This window comes from Ambystoma mexicanum, chromosome 2p, assembly GCF_040938575.1.
Source record: "Ambystoma mexicanum isolate Mex_15411 chromosome 2p, UKY_AmexF1_1, whole genome shotgun sequence".
Taxonomy (NCBI): Eukaryota; Metazoa; Chordata; class Amphibia; order Caudata; family Ambystomatidae; genus Ambystoma; species Ambystoma mexicanum.
Window position 1 is genome coordinate 1,349,558,031 of NC_090923.1, and position 26,465 is coordinate 1,349,584,495.

Consider the following 26,465-nt stretch of genomic DNA (forward strand, 5'->3'; position numbering starts at 1 on the left):
GGTATTGCACATAATGGTTTATTTCGTGTTTTGCTAATTCTTCAATTTCAACTTCCGTGCACGCGGAAAGTTGGGATTGCAGGAAGAGCGAAGAATTTCAACGTATGTAGCTCTCAGTCTCCGTGGTTACTCGTCTTTTTAGCTACGCATCTGCAGTACAATTGCAGAACACAGCGCCAATACCTACATGTTTGCTTCCCCCCACCCCCGTTTAACAAGCACCACCGTTCTCCATAACATGGATTATTTAGCATTGGAGCATTTCATTTAAAAATAGTATTAAACTTTCTCCACGCAATGCTTATTGAAATTGCCTTTGCGTTGTTATTGAAATTGCCTTTGCGCTGGGTTTATGATAATTAAGTATTATTGGCCGAGTTTATAAATTACTTGCATGACTAATAATCGATCATGTTTAAAGTGTTCGGGTTCTGTGAACTGCAAAGAATGGGCCTCATTCTGACCCTGGCAGTATCCTGGCGGTAGAGTCCCCAGGATACCAGCATTTGGTACTTACCTTTACCGGTACTCGGTCCGGTGTCGGTAATGATGGCTTTTTTTGCCAGTAGGGCACATGGCTTACCCCACCGCCAAACCCATAGTCGTGTGGTGGGGCACTGATACCAGCACTTTTTACCAGCTGCCCGCTTGGAATGAGGCCCAATAATCCGTCTGCATGCATTCTGTACAATGATATGTACAATGATAGCTCTGCGGCCTGCGAGGTCTCGACAGCCCCACAATATTGCCAATCCCTCCCTCTAGACAACATGTCTGCCTGCACCGTGGAGGCCCACTTAGGCATCCAAAAGTACTCCTCGAGGGGGATTCATCCTGACCTTAGAGTGCAGGGGTATTGGGGGGGCACCACCAGAGACCAGCAGGAGAATGGAATTCTTGAGCGCCCCTTGGCATGACAAGGGCTCGCAGAGGACAGGACAAACGCTGGCACCAGGGCGTCCTCACATCAGAGCCACTTGCTTTCAGCAGCCAGACCCGAGGAGAACGATGCAGGCATCTGACTCTGACATGGAAGGGTGCATTAAAACATTACCCAGTGCCTGTCCTTGTGTGTTGTGCTTAGCAACCTATGCCCTTCATTGCCTTACTCTATGCTACCCTCTCACACCAGATAAGAGTATTTCTACTCAGGTGGGAAAGCCCTGGGTGCTCGCAGGTTATGTGCTGGGGTGTTTGGTAACAGCTGAGTTGTTTAAAGCGTAAGATAGCTCAGTGGGTTGAACACTTGCTGCCGCGATGTGTGTGAAAGCCCTGACCAAGGTTGGTGCCCGCAGGCTATTTTAAAAATGTATTTATGGGTTTATATAGCGCTGAAGGCCGCAGGCAATGGGGTGCACCAAAAAGACAAACGTATAGGGACGCAAGATCGGCTTAATTAGGAGAGACAGGAGACTGTTTCTGCTATTTTCACTTGAAAAGGTGCGTTTTCAGCATTTTCCTAAAGAGGTTGTGATTCCTTTCGAGCCGAAGTTTGATTGGGAGACTGTTCCACATTTGGGCTGCTTTCACAGGAAAAGCCCTGTCTAGGCCATTAGCCTGTTTAAAGATCGGGCACTTAATCTGGCCCAGAGCCGCTGATCATAAGGATCTAGTTGGAACGTAAGCGTGATCCTTTCTTTGAGATAAGCTGGGGCATGCCCAAACAAATAAATGTATCCTGTCCTTGATAGCCAGCCAATGGAGAGCTATTCTATCATCGGTGATATGCTCTCTCCTTGCTTTCCTCGTTATTCTCACAGCATTGTTTAGAATAATCTGGCATTTAGTTATGCAACCCTTACTTGCTCCTAACATCAGTGCATTTCCATAGTCTAGCCGAGATAGAATTATTGCTCTGGCAATGGTGGCACAGATTCCTCACTTAATTAGGGTCGAATAGATTTGAGGAGGCAGAGGTAATGCTGGCAATTTATGTGTAAATATATGCCCTGTGCTTTGGCACCCCTTGAAGCTTCTAGGAATAAGCCAAGTGTTTTCACTTTCTCACTCACAGTTATGGCGGAGACTTTGATGGTGAAAGACTTAAACTCTGGGCTAAGCTTTGCTCGAGCTTGGAGAGAGCCAAAGATCATCATCTCAGTCTTCGTCCCATTCTGACACATCAAATTCTGCGCCATCCAGGCTTCAATGATGTTGTATATGGCTACTACCTTGGCACTGTCCTTGATGTAACAACCACTTCATGCCACCACCAACTGAGTGTCATCTGCATAGTTCGTAAAATAGGCTCTGTTATCGAGCACTATGCAGAGACACCTCAGGTAGAGGTTGAACAAGAGCAGGGATAGACTAGCGCCCTGCGGAACGCCAACATTTATGCGCGATTCGCTCGAGAATGTATCCCCCAGTGAATCTTAGACTTCCTACCCAATCTGAAAGAAACTGCCCATCTGGTGGCTGCGGGGGAACAGTTAGCCACATTTTCCAAAACCCACTGGAGCTGTTTGTGGTCTAACGGGACGAAACCTGCGCTCAGATCTAATAGCACAAGAAGACCCGTTTTACCTTTGTCCGTAATGCTCAACAAGTGGGTTTGTAAATCCAGCATAGCTGTTTCTGTGCTGTGCGCTGTTCGGAACCCTGATTGTTGTTTATGCAAGATGTCGTTTGCTTCAACAAAGGTTTGGAGCTATGCAGGAGCCACCTTGTCCAAGATTTTAAGTAAAAAGTTAGTTGGTTATAGGTCGCAAATTGCCTGGGTCCTTTGGGACCTGACCTGTTTTTTTTTCACTAAGTGTGTAATGGTGACTGTTTTAAGTTCCTCTGGTATTATCCTATATCTTAATAAGGAGTTCACCATCCTGGTAAACAGGGGTGCGACTATCTTTGTTTTCCAAAATTATGTTTGAGGGAGAACATTTTCTGCACAAGAGGTTGGTTTCATAGATGCTAATATCTTTAGCATCTCCTCTGTGCTAATGGGCTGAAATTCAAAGTTGTCCTGATTACTTAGTGGTTTATCTCGGTGGGTATGCTTTGCTGATCTTGTGATGTTGTTTGCGCTGCTTGTATTGTTTCTCTGGCTTTCCTTGCTTTATCTGCAAAGCCCTCTTGAACTTTTTCACAATCTTCCTTTGAAGGCACAGATGGAGGAGTTAAAGACTTGGGTTTCTCTATTGATTTCAATATTTAGAACAATTTACTGGTCGAATTTGATGCCAGTAGGATCTGGTGTGGTGGTTGAGGAGTGTACACTCTGGGACGAGCAGATGCACTGCATTGAGTTGCCTCGGGAAAGCTGAAATATAATATCATGGCAAATATGATGTAGTGACATGCATACATGGTATTACGTGATAGGTCACGATACAGTATATATTTCCTGTGATGCTCTGTCATGACATGACTTGTATTATGACACGTCCTATGATGAGATCTATATCATGACTAATAAACGTGCTGCCGACTGCCGTTATCTTGTGGCCTCTTCATTTATGTCTCCTTTACCATTGGGCAACAAAGGACCGTTTACCCAAGCGAAGCATGATTCATACACCGTTACACTGAGCACTGGCAGCAGTTTCCCACCCACCCCCCCCCTGTTGTGTTGTTACCGTACGCTCTGAGGCATGCTGCTGCCGCCTCACCCGTCAGTGCAGGAGTTACGAAGGGCGAGAGCTCCTCTTTCCTGCCCCATGTGATGGGCAGCAGAGGAAGGGCCTTCTAGAACAAGCAATGCCGCCTGGAGGCTGGAACGTTGAACAGCGGCCTCAGTGACTTGCTACGCTACGCGTGCCAGAGCCTTCCGTGCGGACAGTGAGCGCTCGGTGAATGGCAGTAGAGCGAAAACTACAACATTGGTCCTGACCAAGCAAGACTCTGACGTGCTTTATACGGCGTCCACATTAATTGTAGATCAGCAGAGCGAGGGGATGTAAGATTCCCATAATCCACAAATGTTAATTTCGTGCTTGTTTGGATTTCTGTTTCAAGGATAATCTAGTTGTATCGCACTTTTCTTGTTGGGTTGGGGAAGAGTTTTGTCTTGGAGTTTGTAGGACAGTGGTCACTGTTAAGTCCTAGGCTGTGGTCACGCAGGCCAGGCACAGCAAGGCTGGGGGCACCCAGCGGACATTAGTTGGCAGGGGGCACCCTGCCAGCCCATGAGCACATTGGCTCTTCCATGGCCTGGGATATCGGGAACAGTGTTGCCCAGCAAGGGCGCACTGTCCAGGTGGAGGATGCAGGGCAACACCAGCATCGCAAGGCTGCAATGACAGACACAGCTGGCAGGGCTCCATAGTCTTGACTGGCGAGCCCTTTTATTATTTTAGTCACGTGGTTACTGATAGCACGAGCCCTGGGAGATGCCATGCTCCCAGGAGTGGTGACCTACCACACTCCTCCTTTTCCATAGGGAACAAACAAAAGAAAAGCATCACTGAACATCAAAACAACTTAAATCACGGGCACAAAAGTTGTGATTATGGTAAATGTCACACAAATACATTGCTCTGACAGTTGCACACGAAACATGCGTTTACACATATTCAAGGGTGACAGGGTTGGTAGCACGTTGGTGATTTCACCACATTATCAAAAGACCCTTTATCGACCTGGGTGAGTGACGCCTAAAGCCACGGAAAACCACTAAAAGACACCAATGGCAGCTCCGGGCACCATATAAGGCATAAACATAGAAAAAATGGGGGGGTGGGAGGCACAACCAAATGTCAAAGGTACAATTTCCGTTTGTAATGGTGGGGGGATTCTAGACAATGTATGTAGTTAAGTAAGAGATACTTCAGTGGCAGCTGGGAAGACCTTGAGGCCACTCTGGATCCAGAACAAGGAACACAAAAACAAACACTGGACGTTGCCGACCAGTAGCCCAAAGCTGCACTCCCAGAGTGAATATTACAACTAGGTAGTGTTGATGAGCCCCTCCATGGAGCCAATAAACCCAGGTAGTTGACGATATTAAAATGTTTAAGTCGAGCAAATTGTGCTTATGTTTTCATTTCATTCAAAAATCATAGTTAATAAAACATATCCGTGTTTACATATGTCTGTCCACCTGCTGGAATGTAGTAAGAAAAAGAAACCAAACTGACTCGAGACAGGTTAAAACAGGTAAAGAACAATTGTTTATACAGCACAATCAATTGACACCACACTGCTAAACACACAATGTGGAATGTGAATTATAGAAAATAGTGTTTCAAACAACAGTAGCACAATTGGGCTGAAAATACGCTCAAGTAAACCTAAAAAAATATATACAATAGTTGTCACAATTCCATCATTGATCATAACTCTTGTAATTGTTCTGAGCAATGTAATACATTCATGCTCAGTCATCAACATAGAAGAACACTCCTAAATGGTGGTTGGTGCCAATGCTTTTCGGATTGTACTAATCCATCTTCAGGGCAGGACGTGTTAAACTTTCATAATGTGTTCACGATGATTTCTCTAGATTAATCCTAAGAGTAATGAGAATAAACTAATTGGATCTCTATAAGTGTTTAGGGAGTAGTTGAAGTCCAAAGTGTAATGAAAGCAACCACTAACCTTAGTGGTGGAGAAAACGGGACTCATTGGTATTAGTCAGGTCTGGAGATTGTCTCCTAGAAGCCGGACAGCAGTGAAAAGATGGCGTGTAGTGACTCCCCTTAGGGTATCTGTAATCGGAGGGAACCTGGGACCTGGGTCAGGGCGGAGTTCAAGGAAGCATACCGGGCATACCCACAAGATCATAATGTCAGGGCTCACATATAAGGCATCTCCACAATACGGATGTTCAAAGCTTCACATTGCCCATTGACTGGGCCATTTTAAGCAGGTCCAGGGTCTGCAGGCTCCTAGCCTTCATGGGAATGTCTACTGAGTCCATTTTACGCACTTGTGGAGCTGCGGGAAACCAGTTCATACTTTCACCAGTATCAGTTCAGGACAGTTGCACCACAGTTCGGGGGCTGGCAAAGCCGCACCTGGGGTGGGGGAGGGGCACCAGCGGCCACACCAGCCTAGTCCATCTGCAGTGGGGGCAACCAGTGGCAGGATTTATTTAATTTTTTGCATTTTTAAAGTGCTCACACAGCTCGCGGGCATCGAGGCGCTGTTACAGTTATTGTTTGTTTTTCAGTTGCGTCATTGTTTGTTTTTAGTTGCGTATTTATAACGTGCTTAAATACCCAGAGGTTTGTAAGCGCGGACCCGGGGATCGAACCTCTTTTGCTTCGTATCGTCTTGCTTCCAAGGCGAGCACGTTGCCGCTGAGCTGCCCTTCCGGGATGATGGGCCACTCCTTACGCTCCTCTTTGCACATTAGGGCGGATGACTGGGAGACACTGGTGGCAAGGCGTCTGGGCCGCAGGCCCATGAGGACGCACACACACTCATGAGAGCTCCAACCCTCTGTGTTATTCCCCTTCTCCTTTCCATCTTTCCCTTTTATTATTTTTTTTCCGCTAGTCACCACCAATGGGCCGGGAGCTTTCTAGGCACTGGCCCTCTAGTTGCTGGGCTACGACACCAGAGCACACTCCTTTTCACTTGCTCCGACGTGGAGCACATGCACACCTCACCTCTGGAGGGTCCGGGTATTCTGTAGACATAGGCACTGCTCTCTGCTGTTTGCTCCGACGTGGAGCACTTTTGTTTTCCCTTTCGGCTCCAGAGCACATCAGTTCACTGGGTTCTTCTTTCTTTCACTTAGCTCCGGAATGGAGCAAACGATCATTGAGCTACGGCTGGCCCAGGATGTGCATTGGGCACCGGGGCTGCTCACTCCTGAGCTCCGCCACCGGAGCACTCATTTCTTCTTGCTCCAACATGGAGCACTCGCACCTCCACCGCCAATGGGCCCGGCTCTGAAAAGGGCCCATGCATTATTGAACGCTCGTTGCCAATATTATGTCCTGGACTACGATCATGCAGGCCAGGCAGACCAAGGCTAGGGGAACCCAGCCAACATGCTGGGGGCACCCAGCGGACATCTGTTGGCAGGGGGCACCCTGCCAGCCCATGAGCTGACAGGCTCTTCCATGGACTGGGGGCACCCACTGGAAACAGCGACGGAGGTGCCCAGCAGGGGCACCGGTACCTTCTTGCAGAGTTGCCCAGCTGGGGCTCTGCTAACAGGGGAATGCCGAGTTGCCCTGGAGGTGCTCTGCTACCATGTATTTGTATTTTGTATTTGTTTTATTTATATAGTGCAGACTAGGCCCAAGGGCAACCAGGCGCATATCTTAGTGGAACGTTACATACATGCATAACATATAATCACAGTGGTCAACAGAATTGTCAAAGAGTATACAATTGACGTTACAGGACAGTGTGACAGGGCTCTGCTACCATGGGAGGGGGACATGGGGATCCTGTCCAGGTGGAGGATCCTGCTGCAGCAGGCTCTCTGTCTGCTATTGTCATGCCTGCCGGACATACCTCTGGACCAGGAACAACTTCCCCATACAAGATGAGTTACGCCCATAGAACCAGTAGACCTTTTTACTCAAAATGGAGGTTGTTCGATACATTGCCTGGAAAACGACATCTGCATTTTTCACGTCGTTAATTTTCATGTGACTTGGGTCCGTCACGTGTATCACGGCAGTGCGTACATAAGCGGTGTGGAAACTCCATTCGCTGCTTCTGATTAAGTCAATTTTGGCGTTGGTAGCTGAACTCCGGACCTGCGTTCTCGCATTCCTTTCAGCAAACTTCTTTGGCCTAATTTGAGCTTGTTTTCCTCCACACGCTAATTCCTGGGTTGCCTGTATCCTGTCCGCGTGCCAAATTTCCATGCAGATGCTGTCTGCAAGCGCGGCTGTCCTGAGCTGCGTGAATCCGGTTCGCGTGCCAAATCTCCACGCGGACGCTGTCTGCAAGCGCTGCTGTCCTGAGCTGCGTGAATCCTGTTCCCGTGTCTAATTCTTCACGCGGAAACGCTGTCTACAAGCGCGGCTGGCTTGGCTGCGTGTATGCTGTCGCGTGCAATCCTGCACGTGTTTTTCTGAACTACTTCGAACTTTTGGTACCTGTGACAGTCAACAGGTGAGATTCTTATTTTGTTCTTTGTGGGAAAGGAAGTATTTCATGAACTATTGGAAGGTGAATGTGCACAGTACATTGGACGCTATCCTGTGGTGCACCAACCCGGTATCTAGCGAGAGCCTCGTGCCGTTCGGGATAAGTCTCCCTTACTAATCTTCCCTTCCTTTGTCGTTTGTTCAACTCTTGGGACTCTTCAAGAAACTGTCCTGGAATTCTTCAGTTTAGCCTTAAGGTCAGTGTCTGAATTAATCCCAATTCTGTGTTTCTTAGTATTTAACTTGGGACAGTGTCTTATGATACTTATCTATTCTAGGCATACTTCCTGTACAATTCCCACGCCCTTTCCAGTGATCCATCTCTCTGCCTGTTTTATTCAGTCAGAGAGTTGTATCATTTGGAAGGTCTAATTTGACCTACCTACAATGAAGTCGTGTGAAGATAGGATCCGGAAAAGCCCTACCAAATTGTATCCTTTTTTGGTTACTGTATCCTTTTCAGTTGATACTTTGGTGATTTATGACAGCTATGCAGCACCAGCATTGCAAGGCTGCAATGACACACACAACAGGCAGGTCTCCATAGTCTTAACTGATGAGCCCAAACTGGCTCCTCCCTTCTTATTATTTTAGTCACATGGTCACTGACGGCACGAGCCCTGGGAGATACCATGCTCGCAGGAGGGGTGACACACCACAGTCACAGATCCCGTGTGTTTTCTATTTACCTGGCCTCGTTTCCTTTTCAGAAAATATTGTGCCCTGAAAACTAAGCACACCCAAGTGAAATCTTTGTCTTTTTAAAAATTAGCAACCGTTTTCATCCATACTATAGTGTTGTGTGTGTGTGTGTCTGTTTTGTTGGTAATGTTTAGCTTTCTTTGCCTCTCCCTTTCTTCTGCACACCTTGAGGGATTTGCCCGTTTTCTACTTCTTTAGGGTAGACTTTCCACCTTATTTCGCATGATTGACCACGTGCATTTTATCCTTTAGGTGGCTTTGAGATAAATCTGGACCGCAAGAAGCTGAAAACTCCACAGGGCAATCTGTTCGTGGTCCCCAACGAGGCACTTGCTATTGCTGTGGCCACAGAATGGGATTCGCAAAAGGACACCCTCAAGTTATTCTCCATGCACCTGGTGAGCCTTCCAGCTTTGTGTGTTTGTTTTTCGTGCTTGCTTATTTACCACTACACTGGATAAGGGCTATTTTCCAAGTGCAGAATAGAACGGGAAGAGTGGGGAGGGGTACAGGGCTTTGTCATACCATAACCTTCTAAGGACAGGAGGCCAGGGAGTATTTGAAAACCTTACTGTGTAATGTTCAATTCCTGCTTGTACCATAGGAATGCAAATTGGATATTTTGCGTTGCCGTTGCGCAATACATTTTCATGCAATGTTGGCATCAACGCAAGCGTAGCAATAGCTCAGAAATTGATAGCATTGGAGGCTGGTTATGCATTTGTTGGCCTATGGTTTTATTGCTATGGTCGTAATCGGTGAATGAGTCCTTGATGGAAAGGAAATAGGCTTTTGCTTGTTAATTGTGTAACTTGAAAGACTCCATTTACTTAAGTAATGTGCACCAAGGGCTGATTCTAAGTGCTCCACCTTTTAAGCCAACTAAGATATACAATGGTGTCAGTATGCAGATGTACTGCGGTTAAAGGGAATGGTTGCAAAAGAAGGGGTTCTTTGGACTTTCCTATTGTCGCTTCAGTTGGCAAACCTTTTTTTATTATTATTTTGTATGGGTGGAACATTCTCAGGCCCTAGACAGCCAGCCCCCTCATGAGGAAATTGGGGTGTTCTTCATAAACTAGTGAACTGCATCTGTTCATGAGAATGTCTTCTTTCATCTTCCCCGCCTACCACCAGCTTCTGGTAATCTCATGGAGGACAGGAGTAAATGTTTCCTCAAATGCAATATCAAGTAACCCACCCCAACTGGTTCAAGAGACGCCATCAGATATATTTTAACCCATAGATTGCATTCTGCCTGACTGCACACAGAACAAGCATATATCTATGATGTCGGCTCCATTAATCTGCACTACGACTTGCCATGAAGCTCAGAACAGTGATGTTATATGAGATATGTATCTTGTGTGTGAGGGAGGGCTTTCCAGTTTTACCAGATAGACTGGTTAGGGATGTATGAGTGGGGCGTCATCTGGGTCATGTTCACCATAATGGGGAAATGTTTAATCTAAAAAGGCCACTGTGAAGTTTGGAGAAAGCCTACAGGTATTTGCTACCAAACGCACAAACAAGTATTTACATGCAACAAGTGGAACTGCTAACAGACGCAGTTGCAACAAAGACTACTCTCATCCAAGTGAGACCATATATATTCTGCACAATGTAAAGCACAATGTGTGCCTTATATCACAATCTGACAACTTGTTAGACTATCTGCTCTGGAATATTGTATTGTGGTAGGTCAGTGTTGGGGAACCTGAGGGCATCCTCCCATCTACTCCCCTTGGGTCCTCCCCGCTCAGGTGACCAGGATAGAGCCATCGCTTTTGGATCCTGACCCTGGGGGTGGATATGCAAGGGAGAATCACCTGGGTGGAGGGACCTTGAGGAGCGGGGAGAGGATGTCTTCAGGTGAGGCATGGTATCCCCCTTTCCCTTGTCAGAATGCACCCTACCCTCTGCCTTTGTAGGTTATCCATCTACCCCTCTTTCACACGCACAAACTGTCCCACATGCATAATCCTTTAACACTGGGACGTAAACGTTGTTAAAAATGTTCTACCCATGCAGACTCCGATACACTATTTATTTGCTGAGCCATATGAGTGGAGTCCATGGTCTTAAGTTCACGTGGATCTTTTTTGCAGATTACACTCCGCATCACCTCAGCATTTTGTTGGAGCAATGTAGCGTTGTGCCAGTGTAATCGGCTGTGGTCACTAGATTTTGTATTCCTAACTTCAAGAGCTTTAATGGCGGACAGCAAATTTCGAGAGACCTACAAATACTACATTTTTGCTAATTGTAGACCATGCATATTTACTTGGAATGTCGATTTCTATGTAACCATTCAGAACCTGCAAGTCCCTCCGGTCTAAAGACTTGGTCCAAGCAAGGCCTCTTTTTTTCAAATGGGGCTCAACTAAAGGTGTGATCCCGGATAACTTTCCCAAATACCATATCATATGATTCCTTTTTAAACAAGTAATGTTCAGATCACCACAAATTATAACTGACCCTTTACCTTCCCCAATCATGGCCTCGTCAGTCAGGTCTGAGACCCTCTCAATAAATTCCTCCTCGCCCACATCCAACGGATTCCAATATAAATAAAACATTGTCAGGGTTTTTCTTTCATTGTAGTGCCCTTGACGGTGACTGATCCCATTGCACCGCTGCCATTTGTATCAATGGGTATGGATTATCAATTTGATTTATTTATGCATTTATAAAGCGTGCAAAGCCCAAGGGCAACTAGACGCTTATTCACTTCCAAACCCCTCCCATTTCGAATGGCCATGAGTAAGCCTGACATTTGTCTTCCCTTTTGTACTACAGGTAGCATGGTTTAGATGGACCGAGAAACCATCCAGGCTCGGCTTAAAACTGAGCCAGATTTCCTGAAGGCAAACCAAATCAAAAGCTCCCAGTTTATCCTTTCTCAAAAAGGGGAGAATGGCCCCAGGTGTTCCATGAGGCCAAAGAATATATTTTTCGACCTCCCTCTTCTGTTAGTTTGTAATCATCCCATCAGAGTACCCAGCAACCATGCCCAACAATCCCTCTCCACCAACACTGAATCCATCTTGTCTATAATTGCTACCCTTTCCCAGGCTCGACTCCTCCTTTACACCTTATCGTTCTGTTAAATATATGTTTGAGTGGTTGCTCCTTTGCGCTCAAGATCCAACACTGATTATTAGACAGTGTCCTAATGGCGGGGCAAAGAACAGTGCTGCCATTACCTACCTCAACACATTCCCCTAAATCTTTACTTTGCTTGATGGATTGATGCAAATTACCGGCTGAGTGAGCCGTGCCGCTGGTATTTTCCTTTTCATCAATGGTGTGATCCCGTAATGGCGTGAGATCAAAACCCAGAAGCCCAAGACCCTCGCTTCCTTCCAGGAGTGAATATTTCACCATTAGAGAACAAATGTGGAGATACTGCGTCCAACCGAGCCTCCTCAACAAATTCAGTTAACGCGAAATCATCAGTGCAAATTTGTCGTTTGGCACGCAGTGTGAAGGGTCCAGAACTTTTCTTCCGTTCAAAATTAGATGGTCCTCTCTACAATCCTTTTCAATTTCAGGCTCCTGGTCTCATCTCTGTTGGATAGATTAGCTGAACTTTCCGCCTTCTTTTCCTGGTGGCTAAACAGCATATCGGTCCCAGTAAGCATCCTCACTTGCTTGTTAAAGGTGACTTTACGTTCTCCTGGGTTCGGGTGTTGGTCCCTGGGAGGGCATGGATCCTTTGTTACTTCAGCAGATTTCAGACTTAGAGTAAACCTCTTGTCTGCTTCAGCTCGTCTAAGTTCTGAAATGTCACCTCTTCAATATTAGTTTCAATTTTTCGATTTAGCGGGACAGTGATTGAACCCCCTCCCACCTCCCTCCTCCCCTCCGTGGTAGGGTTATTCAATACAGGCACACTCTGTGACTGATTGGTGCCAGTAGAATAAACTGAGAGGTCCAATAAAGATGACCATGCATCTGACCCTTCAGTCCCTGGATCCTCCACCAAAGTCAGTGATATTTGTTTCACAATGGCCCCCGTGGTGTTCTTGGTGGCTTTAGCATTTTTATGAGCAATTGGTTGACCACTCAAGTCTGGGGTTGATAAGTTCCTCAAGAATTTTCTTGAGTCATTAGATCTCACCTGCAGCTGGACTTTTTTGTTTCTTTGACTTAGCAACCTGCAAAGGTCTTCCCAATCTTTCTTCTTTGGCAAAAGATCGGCTAAGGTCTTGAAGCTCCAAGAAGGCCTCACTGTCGTCCAATTTTTCAAAATGAGGGGACTTTGGGGAAGAGTTTGTTGGGTTTTCGTCTCTTTCCAAGGCTCCACCTGGGACAGGAGGTCCGAAGTCAGTAACTTCTGACTGTCTATTTACACCCCGCATTTAAGGGGTCTCCAATTCAGCCTTCTCCTCAATCTGACAACCCCCCAATCCATTTTGGGTTCTCCCCAAGTTGTTTTGCTCAGCTCTTGAGGTGCTGTTAATTCTAGTAGGATCCCCGTTTGTGGTTCCTTCATAGTAAGGACAGCCCCCACTGTGATAAAGTCTTTCCACTGTGTGGTTTTTTCCATCCACGAACTTCCACCTACTTGACCGCTGTTATATAACCCTCAATAAAAAAAGCAAAAATAAACCAGATCTTTTAATGTAGCATGACAATCAAGGTTTCCTGATCCTTCATTGTATCATTGATGGAATCAAAGTTAAAAAAATGGGGCCAGGGCAATTGACCGCATAGACATCACACTTCGTGAATCCACTATTGTGAGCCTATCCGCACCGGGGGAGGGGGCGCTTCTTCTTGAGCCTCAGTTTTAGGTATTTTATTAGAGACCTCTACAATGTAAAATAATAAATAGAGTTGGAATTGGTGCAACTGATATGTCGGGATGAGTAATGGCTTTGACTAGCTAAAGGTCAGTGGCAACTAAAAGTTCAAAAATATCTTCTCTCCAGCTTCAGATGGTTCCCAGGGAAATGTTGCAGTAAAATTCCTAAAACAGTCTTTGATTTTCTCAGTTCTGAAACTTGCCTTCATTCTGAATTAGGTTGGGGGAATGGGGTTCTTGGACTATCTTCAGCTAGCACTGTTTTCACTTCTTTTTCTCCTCTTGGAACTGGTCTGTTGTTGTTCTCCAGGGCCACTGTCTGCTCCTCCAAACAGTCTCTCTCAGTGCAATTCTCATGGTATACTTTCAGGGGAATAAAGGACCTTAGTAGAGAGCATGGAAACTCTGACGTTCCCATATGTGGCCAGCGGAGCACAGCAGCCTTAGAAGATGGCCAAGTACTCAACCTTTCCCTTTCTGGATTCTTGTCCCCAGGCCCAGAAATTCACTCTTTGGTCCCCAGATCCTCCCCATGCTCAACCCTCCACCTTCTTCCACTTCACTCTGTAGGTTTTCTTCTCATGCTCGGATCTCATGTCACCAATCCTCTTAGCAACTTCTGTCCCAGTTATTTTTCCTGTTCTCCCAACTTTACAACTCTCCTCTAGTCTTCTTTCTCTTTTTATCAATCTTACCAACACCTCGGCTCTTTGTACCGGTTCCTTCTCCCTCCATAAACCGTTCTTATCAGAGTATGTTTCTTCCCCTCTCTTAATCACCATATTCAACCCTCTAGGCCACATTTCTGCCCCACCACATTCGTGCCCCACTCTTAAATTTCAAGAGAGGTAGCACTTTAGAAATATATGCTCATGATGTTCTAGTGATGCAACGGCAAGTTTTCACTAAGTGACTTGCATTTTCAGACCTTGGTTTTCAGACCTCTTTATCTTGTAGACTCATCCAAATCTGATATCTGCATAATTTTTCCTCTATTTCTAGGACTGAGATTTTGTGCTCTGATACGTTATTCTGATATAATAGAATGCTTACTGTGATTTGACCTGAACAGTTTTATTTAATGGCATCTCAGTCTATAATTGATCGGATTATCTTCATTTTCTAGTAACTTAAACAAAAAAAGAAGGGTAAACTCTACATCCCTCATGCCTACATCAGGCCTGCAATGTAGATTTTTGCTCTTGCTGCTTGTTTGGCTGTTGGTTTCCTACCACTTATGTAATGGAAAAGAACCACAGACTTGAGGCAGATTGGTATTCGCCTTTTATGGCAGTCCACGAAGCAGCATAGAGATAATCCACAAGACAGGATACAAAATCTGTAGACAGCACAGCAACCCCCCTTCCCGGGCTTACATGTGTTTTATACAGTAATGAACACAGGTTCTTCTATGGAAGGTGGTGGATCATGACTTGCACTGTGACAACAGAATACAGTGCATCAACGTGCATAGCAGGCTTCTCATCTTAGAGTATACAGACACTCTGTGAGCTTCTCACACCTTGGAGAGTAAACACTGCAACATGAAGCAGACAGCAAGTTACATTTTCCACAGCTCGGCAGTATCTACAACGACGACACTACTCAAACAGCACAGCCTGTCCGCCTACTGTTGCTAATTCTACCTGCTAAAACAGTCTTGTCTAACCAGGCTGTGGTCTAAAACACGCTTGCTAGTGCCAAACAGGAAATATGTCAGTGGCAAGCAATACAGAAGCGAGCCATATCTAGCCGAGCACCAAGAATATATTTAAGATGAGACCTGCTGCATCTATGAAACCAAGAAACCAGGCAGAATCCATAGGTATGTACCTCACTCCATGCTTGTGGAAGACAGCCGAAAGCAAGGCCACCCACCCGCAAATATCTGCTATCATGCACCATTTTAAGACACATCACACAACACCTCTGCCATTAGAATGCAGCTATGCCCCACGACAAACCTTCGGTCTTGATGATACTCTCCAAACGACCTCATCCATCCACATGTCAGCTCAATATGGGTAGCTAGGAGGGTCTCCTTCTCCCTCACACACTACCTTGCACATCGGTCTCCCGAGGGTGTTTACCTACAGCGCTTTGAGACCATACCAGTGGGAAATGGCACTATACAAATGATAATTACACTGCATTACATGCGCACAACAATATAGAACAGTGCAGTTAAGGCAGTAAGGGTCAGTTTAACATGGCAGCCGCAAGTGCCTGGGCTTTTCCGTAAGGGAGAATCGCGGGAGTACAAAAATAGACAACCAAATTCAATATCAGCCACCATTAGCCAAAATGTGTGGTGTCCTTGAGTTGATAAATTGAAACCCAGCAGTAATCTTTGGCATGTAGTAGCAGATGAGTCCTTCTACAGAGAGCTGGCTAATGAAAGTCCAGATATTCATATCTTCTACACTCCAAGTTTTCATCGGATATGTTAGATATCCACATACATGCCATTAAACCCTCCAGGTAGCATTGCTTTGCGCTCTTACTATGTGCAGTGTACTGGCAACCTTGTTACTTGCCAATAGGCATGCTTCATGAATCCCCTGCTGTGGCTCATCCTAGCTGCCAAATATGTGATTTACTCGTAAGTATTGGCACTATTTTCCCTTTATTAATATTGAGCCTGTTATATTGTCTGCATACATAAGGAGCTCCCATATGCGTTTAAAACTTTTGGAACAAAAACCTTCACCCTTTGAAGTAAGTCTTGCAAGGACACACCCATCTTTCAGGTAATTTATGGACAGCTTTTCTTGGAGTATACTGTCCAGATGTCCCCACTCGCCTGAATTTCTAGGACATTTGTGAAAGACTGTTAAATTCCCAAAAGCAGTTGATTTGCTCCAACGGTTAGTATCGTGCTCTTGTTTAACTGACCGAACATTTACATAACCACTAAAAAAGAGGCTGTTTGATTGTGAATGGAGTTTTGCAATAAAAGAAGAATCAAAGATTGATGACAAGTATATTAACCTCCTAAACATGAGTATGTAGTGGGTAATACATTTCCCTTAAGAGATACCATGGCACATTGTAGCTTCGTACTGCATTTTGAGAGTGGCAGAAACGAAAATCCATGTAAAAATGGTATGTTCGCGTACGTAATTGAGGGCAGGTGTTCATTCATACCATTTGCTTTCATACATCATTTGAGAGGCAGATGATGTATTCACTTGGTATCTAGACATACATGTTGGTTGCCTAAACTGAGGAGACTGTAAGAAGAACAGCCTTTCCTTATCCTGCATAATCAGCATAAGAAGAAATTGTGGACAATTTTGACTTCATCTTGGTTGGGACAGATGCACATTTTTCAAGCGGGATTATAACCATGGTTCGATTTTGTGTTTGTGCTTTCCAACTATTGCCAAGTGTTGGTCCGGGTTACATGTCCCAGACATCTGGAAGAACCTGTGTGGAAATCCACTTAGTTTAGTCTGGTGCCCTCAATTTTTCTGCAGTACAACAGAGAATCACTAATGCTCTAGTTTCTATAAAGCTCCTGAGTTATTATAATGTGGTTACAGTACTGTAGTGCAAGATTAGAATAAGTGTCATACCTTGATCTGTTAGTTGGTATATTCTAGGAGTCATTAATCTGGTACCTGCAAATCAAAAAAATGTTTTGCTCTTTTCAATTGCTACCCACTCTCCTCAAAAAGATAAAAGCTTACCTCAATTTTCATAATGTTGGCGAGAAGGATACCAGATTCGCGCAGATGGGACTGTCTGAGTGTCCTGCTTGTTTTTATATAGCAAAATGGCGCTTGCATGCGTAACGTGATGACATCATCATGTGCCGGCGCCCATTTTGAATTGGTCAGATTTCGTAATATTGTTCATGTAGAGTTCTTCGCATATTGTGTATATATACAGAAAATAGTGTCAGAGACCCAATGGAGATATTACTTCCTTTTTAAAAGTCAATTGATGTGGTGTTGTCAATTGAGGTCAAGTACTTCTGGATTGGTTGGTAGAGAAATCAATGTTGGAAATCGGTTGGAGATAAATCAGAAAAGGATTCATAATGCAGAATGAGGTGATGTTCATGCCTTTTCTGCCAATGTTCGGTGTTTCATGGAAGTATGGTATTTCTTTATAGTTCTCGGAGTTCGTTACATGATGAAAACAAAGTAATTTCGCTCATTGTTGGATATTCCGATGAATTATGTTCCATAATGTTTACCAATGTACACTCTACTATAAAGATACCCTTCTGACCAAATTTAATTCAGAAAAAGCGCAAATCTGGTGACCTGCTCGCCAACGTTATAAAAATTGAGGTAAGCTTTTATCCTGTTAAGGAGATACACTGATATTATGGACTTGTGAGCTATTAACCAGTAATGGGGGGGTATCTATTGAAAAGAGCAAAGCATTTTTCTGATGTGCAGGTACCTGATTAAGGACTCCTAGAATATACCAACTAGCAGATATCAAGGTATGACACTTATTCTAATATTGTACTACAGTACTATAACCACATTATAACAACTCGGGAGCTTTAGAGAAACTAGAGCATTAGTAATTCTCTGATGTATTGCAGAAAAATTGAGGGCACCAGACTCAAAGAAGTTATACTTTGGCTAGGACCAAGTGAAGACCTAAGAAGCCTGGTAAATATAAATGGAGAATTAAAATTTGATTTAACGTGTAGCTTTATGAAATGCTTCATGTAAACATGTTTTTTGCATATATTGCTTTTACTTTGAAATAGTCCCTGAAGATGGTCATTAATGTCCGAAATGCATTGGACGCAATTTGCAACGGGCCCACTTTTTTTAACCCCTTTCCCTTTTTTGGAATAAAGAACAACTTTAGTGAACATTTCTAAAACACTTGCTGCATCCTAATTTTTTTATATTTCCAAAGACTACTACAAAAGAAAGTGGAGACTAAACTAAGTGGATTTTCACAAAGGTCCTTCCAGCTGTCTGGGACATCTAACCCAGACCAACACTTGGCAAATGTAACAAATCGCTCCATTGTGCAAATGGGGTGCTATCTGGCGACAGGACCAAATAACTAAAGATACAAGAATCACTCAATAACCTTTAAAGAATTAAGCTGTGCCCACTCAACCCAACCTGTTAAATCGACTGTGTTTGCAAACTAAACAGTCAAATGGAAATTCTTTTTGGGCTGCTTCTGTGAATGAGGAAGCTTGCAGTTTTGTGCAAAACTGTAGCCCACAGTGACAGAGTGCATTGCGAGCAAATATTTGTATTGTATTTGCCATATGTTTTTAAAATGGTAATGAACAATTACACCCCCTCAACATTCTAAAACAAAATAATGAAGCTGGTTATCCCTTTTTGAGTTGCTACACTTAATGTGCACTCTGACATCACAAGAGGTGAAAAGACCTACCACAGACTTCAACAGATCCTTTCATAGCCCTCAACCACCACTTATATGCCTTTGCATGTCCTGTACAGACTCTCGTGTAGCCCACAACAGCCCTTCACACCACCATCCACTGACTCGCATATACTACCTTTTCTTTCTCTTTCCCCTTGACACTTTGAAAGGCATTAGCCAGCGATACAAGTTCTACAAGAAACTAATTTCCTTCTTTTGGTATCTGTTTCCCCTTAACTTTCTTCTGTTCCACCTCAATACCTTTAAGTTAAATTCTGATTCATTTACGAAAGTAATACTTTTCCATAAAAGCATTAACATCCTAAAAAAAGACTAAAATTCAGATCTAAAATTGTGTTTTTTAATACTCAACATTCGTATTTAGTAGTAAGTCTCAGTGCTCATGCAGTACATGGTGTATCAACCACACTTAAAACAACTAAATTACAGATTATGAATTCTAAACTCCTTCGTGGAAGGGTTAATTGAGGACCTTTTATAACTACTTTCTAAAGTACCTAGATCATTTGGACAGAGACTTTTGTGAGGTAGTTCTGTGACGCAAATAGAATCATAGGGTCATCAATTTGCAAGAAATATAAGAAAACCTGTCTTGAAATTTGCATTCCCCTCCTCCATAATACTGAAATATATATTTGGCATATGCTAGCATAGTGTGCAAGGGATAAAAAAGTGCATAGATGGTTTCTGCTCACAAGCTCCAGAAATGCATATTTGATCATGCATTTGTACATCTAGTGATGCTAGAGGGAGCTGTCCATAGTGCAAATGTGACAATAGGCCTCTTGCACACTTAGGTTTATCTTATGCTCAGTAACTTTCCAGACCCAGATTCATCTTTAATATTGAAAAAGGTGAGTCAGTGTAGGGAGTGCGTGTTGTATGGTACACGGTGAACAGAGGGTGGCTGAGTGGAGTTGGATGGAGAAGGGTGTAGTATTTTGAAAGAGGGAGTAGTAGTAATTGGAGGAAGGAGGAGGTAGAAGCAGTGTGGAGGAGGTAGAAGCAGTATGGAGAAGGGAGTAGTTGTTGGATAGAGGAGGAAGTAGTCGCAGAGCGATGGGAGTAGTAGATGGAAAAAGGAGAGATGAAGTGAGGGACAGAAGATTGGTGGGAGGAGTAAGAAGTGGGTAGAGTCAAGGAAGGGGTGTGGGAGGAAGAGGAGGAGAGGCATAGGGGGAGATGAGAGTATGGTTGATTGTGGGAAGTCTGAATCCAACAGCTATTCTGAAAGGCACAAATTCCCAAATCCCAGTTGAACAATAACTACTGGCTAGATTAAGGAAAGTTAGGAGTATAGTGAGAAAATGCTTTCTGCCTTTTTCACATCTAGTCGAAAGCGACGTTAGACAGTAGGTGTCAATCTTCTATATCTACTAACCTGGGGTTAGAGATGAGCTTCAAATCAAGAGGAGAGTGAGAATAGGGTTGGCACCAGGGCCACAGGATTTTCAGTAAAAGCCCCGGAACTGCCTCTGAGCCTTGGCTTGTTTCTTGTGACAGTGGTTTATTAAAATGTGGGGGGGGGCACTCCACAGCCTGTCTAACCCCCATGGCGTATTCATCCTGTTCTCTCAATTCATAGCTCACTACAGCTTTATTACCTTTGTGTAATTCCCAAAAAATACTCTATTTGTTTCAACCCCCTTATCAATAACAGTACCAGACCATGCAGCCAAAAGCTATGGCTGCTGCTGACAGGTCTAGGTTCACACACTTCGTAATAGTACTTTATCCTTCTTTAAAATCATGTTGAACATTGGTGAGCACTTCATTCTCTTGTGCCCATTCCAGTTTTTTTTGTTGCAAAATAGAGCCGAGTAGCATGACAGAAGAATGCAAAAGGTTGATAGGGCAGTTATCATTTATCTCCCTGTAGACATTCAGAGACTCTGAGTGAATTGAAGAGGCACAGCTCCACCTTGCTGATGATGCCCAATGTTGTGGAGGAGCTAGCACTTTGGCTAACACCTTCCTGTACCCCTCAAGCGCTTTACAATGAGGCAAGACTTCTCTAAGCAATATAGCACTGAGAAAGCTTTTTTTCGTGCAAATATAATCGCATACAGGCGTGGCCAGCCACTAAATGAAAATGGTATTAAATATAAGGCACAAATAAGTATTTAGATGAATGTATTACTAAAACTGTTAAAGGGTAGTTCGCTTTGCTTAAAGCACACAGTGAATGCAGCCTGTGCTAAAAATAGACTACATGCATTGCATCTCTAGCAGAAAGCACGAGGTAACTCAGCAGCTGTTCCTGTCCATCACAAGTCAATGGAGACTTAAAAAGATTCAGCACGACATACAGAGTACTATGGGAAAACACTTTTTTTTTTGTAGAAATTACTGGACCAGATCAAATATAATTATGTTAAGTGTTAAGAGAATGGCGGGAAGATGTGTTAATGTATGAATGTTTATAACACAGCAAATTATGCTAAACAGGAGCGACAGTGTATTCTTGCAGAGGCAGCATTATGTTAAAGTAGTCTGCCCCAAACAGAACCCAACCATGCTAGAAGGAAAAACTGCTGCATCCCTTGAAAGGCAAGAAGGAGCATTTTGGATGAGGTCTGCCAGTATCCAGTAACCAAGTCAAGAGTATTTAAACCCCAGGCCCAGCACCAGTTTTCAGGACCTGGGAGCCCGTCAAGGAAGACAGAATGCTGGTCAGAATGGCAGAGTCCTCTGCCATTCACCCCAATCCTCATCTTTGTAAAGATTAAAGTTTGTTATCTCTTGCAAGATAGACGCATGGCCTTAATTCCCTAGTGGGGTGTATTTAATCTGGTGTGAGTGTGATCAGGGGGTATCCCAATGTTTTTAAGGGGTACAAGTATGGCCTAACGTTCACCAACAAGGCAGAACGACTTGTCTGGATTTACTCTTCGTACTCTTGTTCAGAGGAGAATTGCTTAGCACATTGGTGCTGGACTACCCTTGTGAACGGGATCAGACTGATATTAAAATGGATTGTTTTTTTCTGCAACAGGTAGAGTGGTCTAAAACATGGTTGCAGCCCCTCTTGAGTGCATACTATCCATTAGAACAGTTCAGCCTGGCATGTTCAATCTCAGTCGAGGGGCTTCCACATTTTTGCCTGTTTAGAAAAAACCTGGGGTTTAACCCTAATTTATTAAGGGTAATCCAGACTCACTGTGCATAGCAGCATAGCCTCACCTCAATGATGGTACCCGACAAGACAAACGCTGATCTGTGGTTGCTGTTGATACTCTTGTTTAGAGGAGAATGCCTGGAATTTCAACCTTTGACTGACTTTGTGGGTGTGTCAGGCTGAGTCTTGACAATGCATCTGCAGAAGCTGCTGAACCCCGTCGGACCCTCAAAGGCGCGGTGTACTCGACCACAATAATTCACGGCTGAGCGCGTCACACCCCCAGGGGAAAGGAAGTGGATAAAATAAAAAAGAACAGATTCTACTGTGACTTCATGGAAATCTGCAGGAGGAAGAAAAGCGAGTACAAAGTAGGTTACATTTAAACATTCAAACTCTAACCTTCCAGATATTTTAAAGATCTTTTAAATGAAATGTATACCTGTTAATTCCTCAGCTGATTGTCCAGAGGATTCACTGAATCTATGATTTGAGCTCATTCAACAGGAGCTTTTCTTCTGCTAAACTCCAATGTCTTTATACTCTTTAACCTCCTTGCTCAAATTGTACTTGACTTTACCTTTCACTTGCACCTTTAACTATTTCCCTAAACACTTGCTAACAGAAGAACGGAGTCCATAAATGTAAGGGTTTAGTTTAATTGTGAACATGTGGGAGGCAGGAATAAATTGCTTACACAAAGTTCTGCTGTTGCCTTGACTCGTTCCTCCTTGAAGAGAGATCTGCACACTCCTGTCTCCACAGGCTAAAAATAGTCACTGCTATATCCGCGCAACGTTTCTCCTAAAACTGACACTGTTTATAGTTGCACCTCTCTGCTTCTGAGAGAGTTCAGGCGTCAGCAAAAACTAATGTTGTGTCGCTCCAGCCCGGAAATTAGTAACAACTTATGCCGTGGTAAAGAATAAGAAACCTGCTTGCACGTTACTAACTGCAGCTTTAAATATGTAAACAATTCCCTATCTTATACCGTGTATCCGCAACCCACAGAGACTAAACACTGAAAAAGTAAACCAGCGGCAGCGTGCTGAGGAAAGTTTTCCCCTCTAGAAAACACTTCAGTTTCCTAGCAACGGGGATGACAGTGAGCGGAATTTAAAACGAAACGCTCTCGCCGAGAGAAAAATAAACAAGCTCTTGATGCGAGAAGAAAAAACAGCACGAGCACAAGAATTAACCTCCTTTTCAAGACTTTGACAGTTTTGAACAAGAAATAATAAAACGGATGACTTAACTAATGTTTTGTAACACAGTTTCTTCACAGGAATATGTCAGCTTACATACATTCCTTCATACATTGAATTAGAAGATTTGTTCAGTTAGCTTCAGTTATCTGAGAAATACTTGAATTAGAAGATTTGTTCAGTTAGCTTCAGTTATCTGAGAAATACTTCTCAGCTCCCTCCTGACAGCTTATCACCGGTTCAAGACGTAGGTTTAATGGGCCTGATAGGTAGGCCTTACTGGAGCTTCCTGGATCCTGATTGCCTCAGCTGGGCAAAAGCTAATGAAAGGCAGTTGGAACAGTTCTACAACTGACCTTGTGACTCTTCCAACCAACCTATCAGGACCGGGTTAAGAACCTCCATCTTGGCTTGGGCAAGTGTTAACACTCTCAATAACATGTTAAGGTAAATGTCCTAATTCCAAACCCTCCTGAATAAAAAACATAAAATCACCCCCAATATGTGAGCCAGCCAAATTACATTCACAACAAAAGAGAACCCTGACTGTGTGTTACCAGACTGACAAGCAAATGGATATTTCTCCTCTGTGAGGCCAGGGGACTAAAACGTGGCTGTAGACCATCCTGAGTGGGAGCCATCCCATAGAATGTGTTCATTCTCAGTTGAGGGTCTCCCACATTTTTACCTACCTCTGTTTGACTGGCTTCATAAGGCTCAAATTTAGACTCGAACGGATAATACCAAAAAGATGGTAGCCTGGTCTGCGCGCTCCCACCCAGTGTTAGTGACCCCAGGACTTCATTCAGGTGAACGTGCAAACCGAGTAGTCTCCTAATCTATACCAGAGTGCGAATCGGAAGGGAAGGGGGGGGCGCTAGAGAGCCTGCAGCCAAGATGGCCGCACATCTCTATTCTTTGTGCAGGACCTCTGGAAGGGGAGTTAGCCACTGCACCCATCGGGCACAATTTTGCATCCCGAGAGTGGGAATCGCCAATTAAAAGGTCTGCATCCTGCAGCCAGAGCGTGTACACAGACGAAGCCCGGATTGCGGAAACCGGAGAAGGTGGCGCTTTGGAACGTGAGCAGCCTGGTGGGATATCACTGCATCAGATGAGAGAGGGGACAGATCTAACTGCAGACGCCCCCCACCCCCCTCGTGGAGCGGTACTCGGCGAGTCCCATTGCCTTTAGGTGAGGAGCTCTGAGGATAGACCCCTGAAGCACCCAGGTCCCCTGCATATGGAATGGCAAAAACAATGCAGCACACACATACACAGCGGGCAGCTGGCCCTAAAAACAGGATGATGGCCCGGGACGCCGGAGAACCCAGAGAAGGCGCATGCCCACGGGGGATGGCTGGGCCCCAGAGCTGTGCACACCCACTAAAGGGGGCATCCCCGACGCTGGAACTGGGACCGGGAGCCGGCCAGTGGCCAGAGTGACTGCCACGGCACTTGCAGGACCGGTGCACGGAAACAGCAATGAGAGGTGAGGGATCCTCCTCCACCACGGAGCAGAAATCCGCGACGTGAGAGGGGAGAGCTGGCAGGGGGTCATCAGGCCGGGCAACGTAAAGACAGCGCTGCATCTCAGCCATGGGCCGGTGTGGACCGGAAAGCACCCGTCTGAAGAGGCAAGAGGGTCAACCAGCGGGAGTTCGCTCACCAGGGGTGCTGTGGCCATATGGGGGAGCCGCAGCCCCTACGGGGGCATACCTACCTCCTCAATGAAGCCTGCACCGTGATATCTGCAGAGCAAGAGCCCCGGTCTCTGCAAGCATGGACCAGTACTTGTAGGCCAACCAGCCCTGGAACCAAGCAGGGGACACCTCTGACAGCCACACAGTGAGAACACTGGGGACCAAGGGTCCTCCAAACAAGCAGGGTTTATAGCAAAAACATTTGTACTACCGATAACTGAGCTGGGGCGTTCTCTGGCACACTGACATTGAGCCAGCCCCAATAAATCATAGAGTAGAGAGTGTTGCTGTGCCATGGGCTTTTACTTCGAAAAACAGGGTGGGTTAATATTATTCCGTAACCTCGCCTTGCCAACCCAACAATATTGCAATAAATGCTTTGGTGTATATCACATCTAGTCCTGTTGACAAAGCAGATGGGACACCAAAGGTAAGAAAAAATAAACGCACAGTCTATGTAAAAGGTACAAAATAATTTTGTATTAACAGCTTAAAACATAAAACAGAGAGTTGCTTGTTGTCATTAAAGGCATAAACAAAAAAAGCAAACAAAGAAAAACACACACCTTATACATTCATGTTCATTGATCCCAAGACATGCAAGTTGAAATCTGGGCGGTGGTGTGGGGTAGAAGAGGAAGCATGCATAGAAGGAAATTGAGTAATTAGCAAAGGTAGAAAGGAAAAAGCATAAAGTAGTGATAGCAACAGAAGTGAGACAGAGTCATTCCTGTCCTAACAGAGTGCTGAGAGCAAATCATTAAGCTAAACACAATTTATGCAAATTCAAGTATGGGAGCTTCACTTTGTTACTCCCAGTTGAGGTCTGAGTTGGATATGCCAACTAAACCATGATGGCATGTTTTCCCCGGGGTATAACTTGGTTTTCCGAGGTTAGAGTTTGCCAACGCCGTGGGGGGACTGAGTTCAAAAGAGGAAAAATGAAAAAACAATCAATCTTTGTGTGGGTGAATATGATCACGGCCACACTCCCCTCACATTTGTTGCGTTTTGGCGGTTTAAAACAAAAAAAGGGTTTAATGAAATGAAGTATTCCGCCTTCATCAGGGCAATGATGATCACGTCTGCAAAACAGAGAAGAGGGAAACCCTGGTAAGAGGGAAACTTTGGGAATGCCTTGAGGTCAGCAGTCAATGCCTGTTTTATAGATGTCCAAAAAGGTAGTCAAAGATTAGTTGTGAGGTTATTCATATTGAGAAAAGAGGAAAGAAAAAGAAGAAACTCCACTATAGAAACATACACAGTAGGTGGGTAGTTTAGACATAGCTTTCTACCGTGACTGCCTAATCACGGGTAAAGAGGATAGAAAAGAAGTGCACATTTTCTATCCAGATATTCCCAAAAGCCGGTGCCTCGAGAGCCTCATCCCCTCACCCGTCATGTGCCACGTTATTAGAGTTGATGTGCAGATAAAACTGCATATTGCGTGACCTGGGTACCTTGGTGGCCACA

General features: G+C 44.6%; 1 protein-coding gene across 1 annotated transcript in view; it reads left to right on the top strand.

Moving 5' to 3' along the window:
• Positions 1–26,465, top strand: part of ATPAF2 (ATP synthase mitochondrial F1 complex assembly factor 2) — a 380,402-nt gene that overhangs the window by 112,867 nt on the left and 241,070 nt on the right. Inside the window, exon 5 of the mRNA XM_069646388.1 lies at positions 9,009–9,154. Coding sequence (XP_069502489.1) covers positions 9,009–9,154 — 146 coding nt within the window. The remainder of the gene's footprint in view (positions 1–9,008; positions 9,155–26,465) is intronic.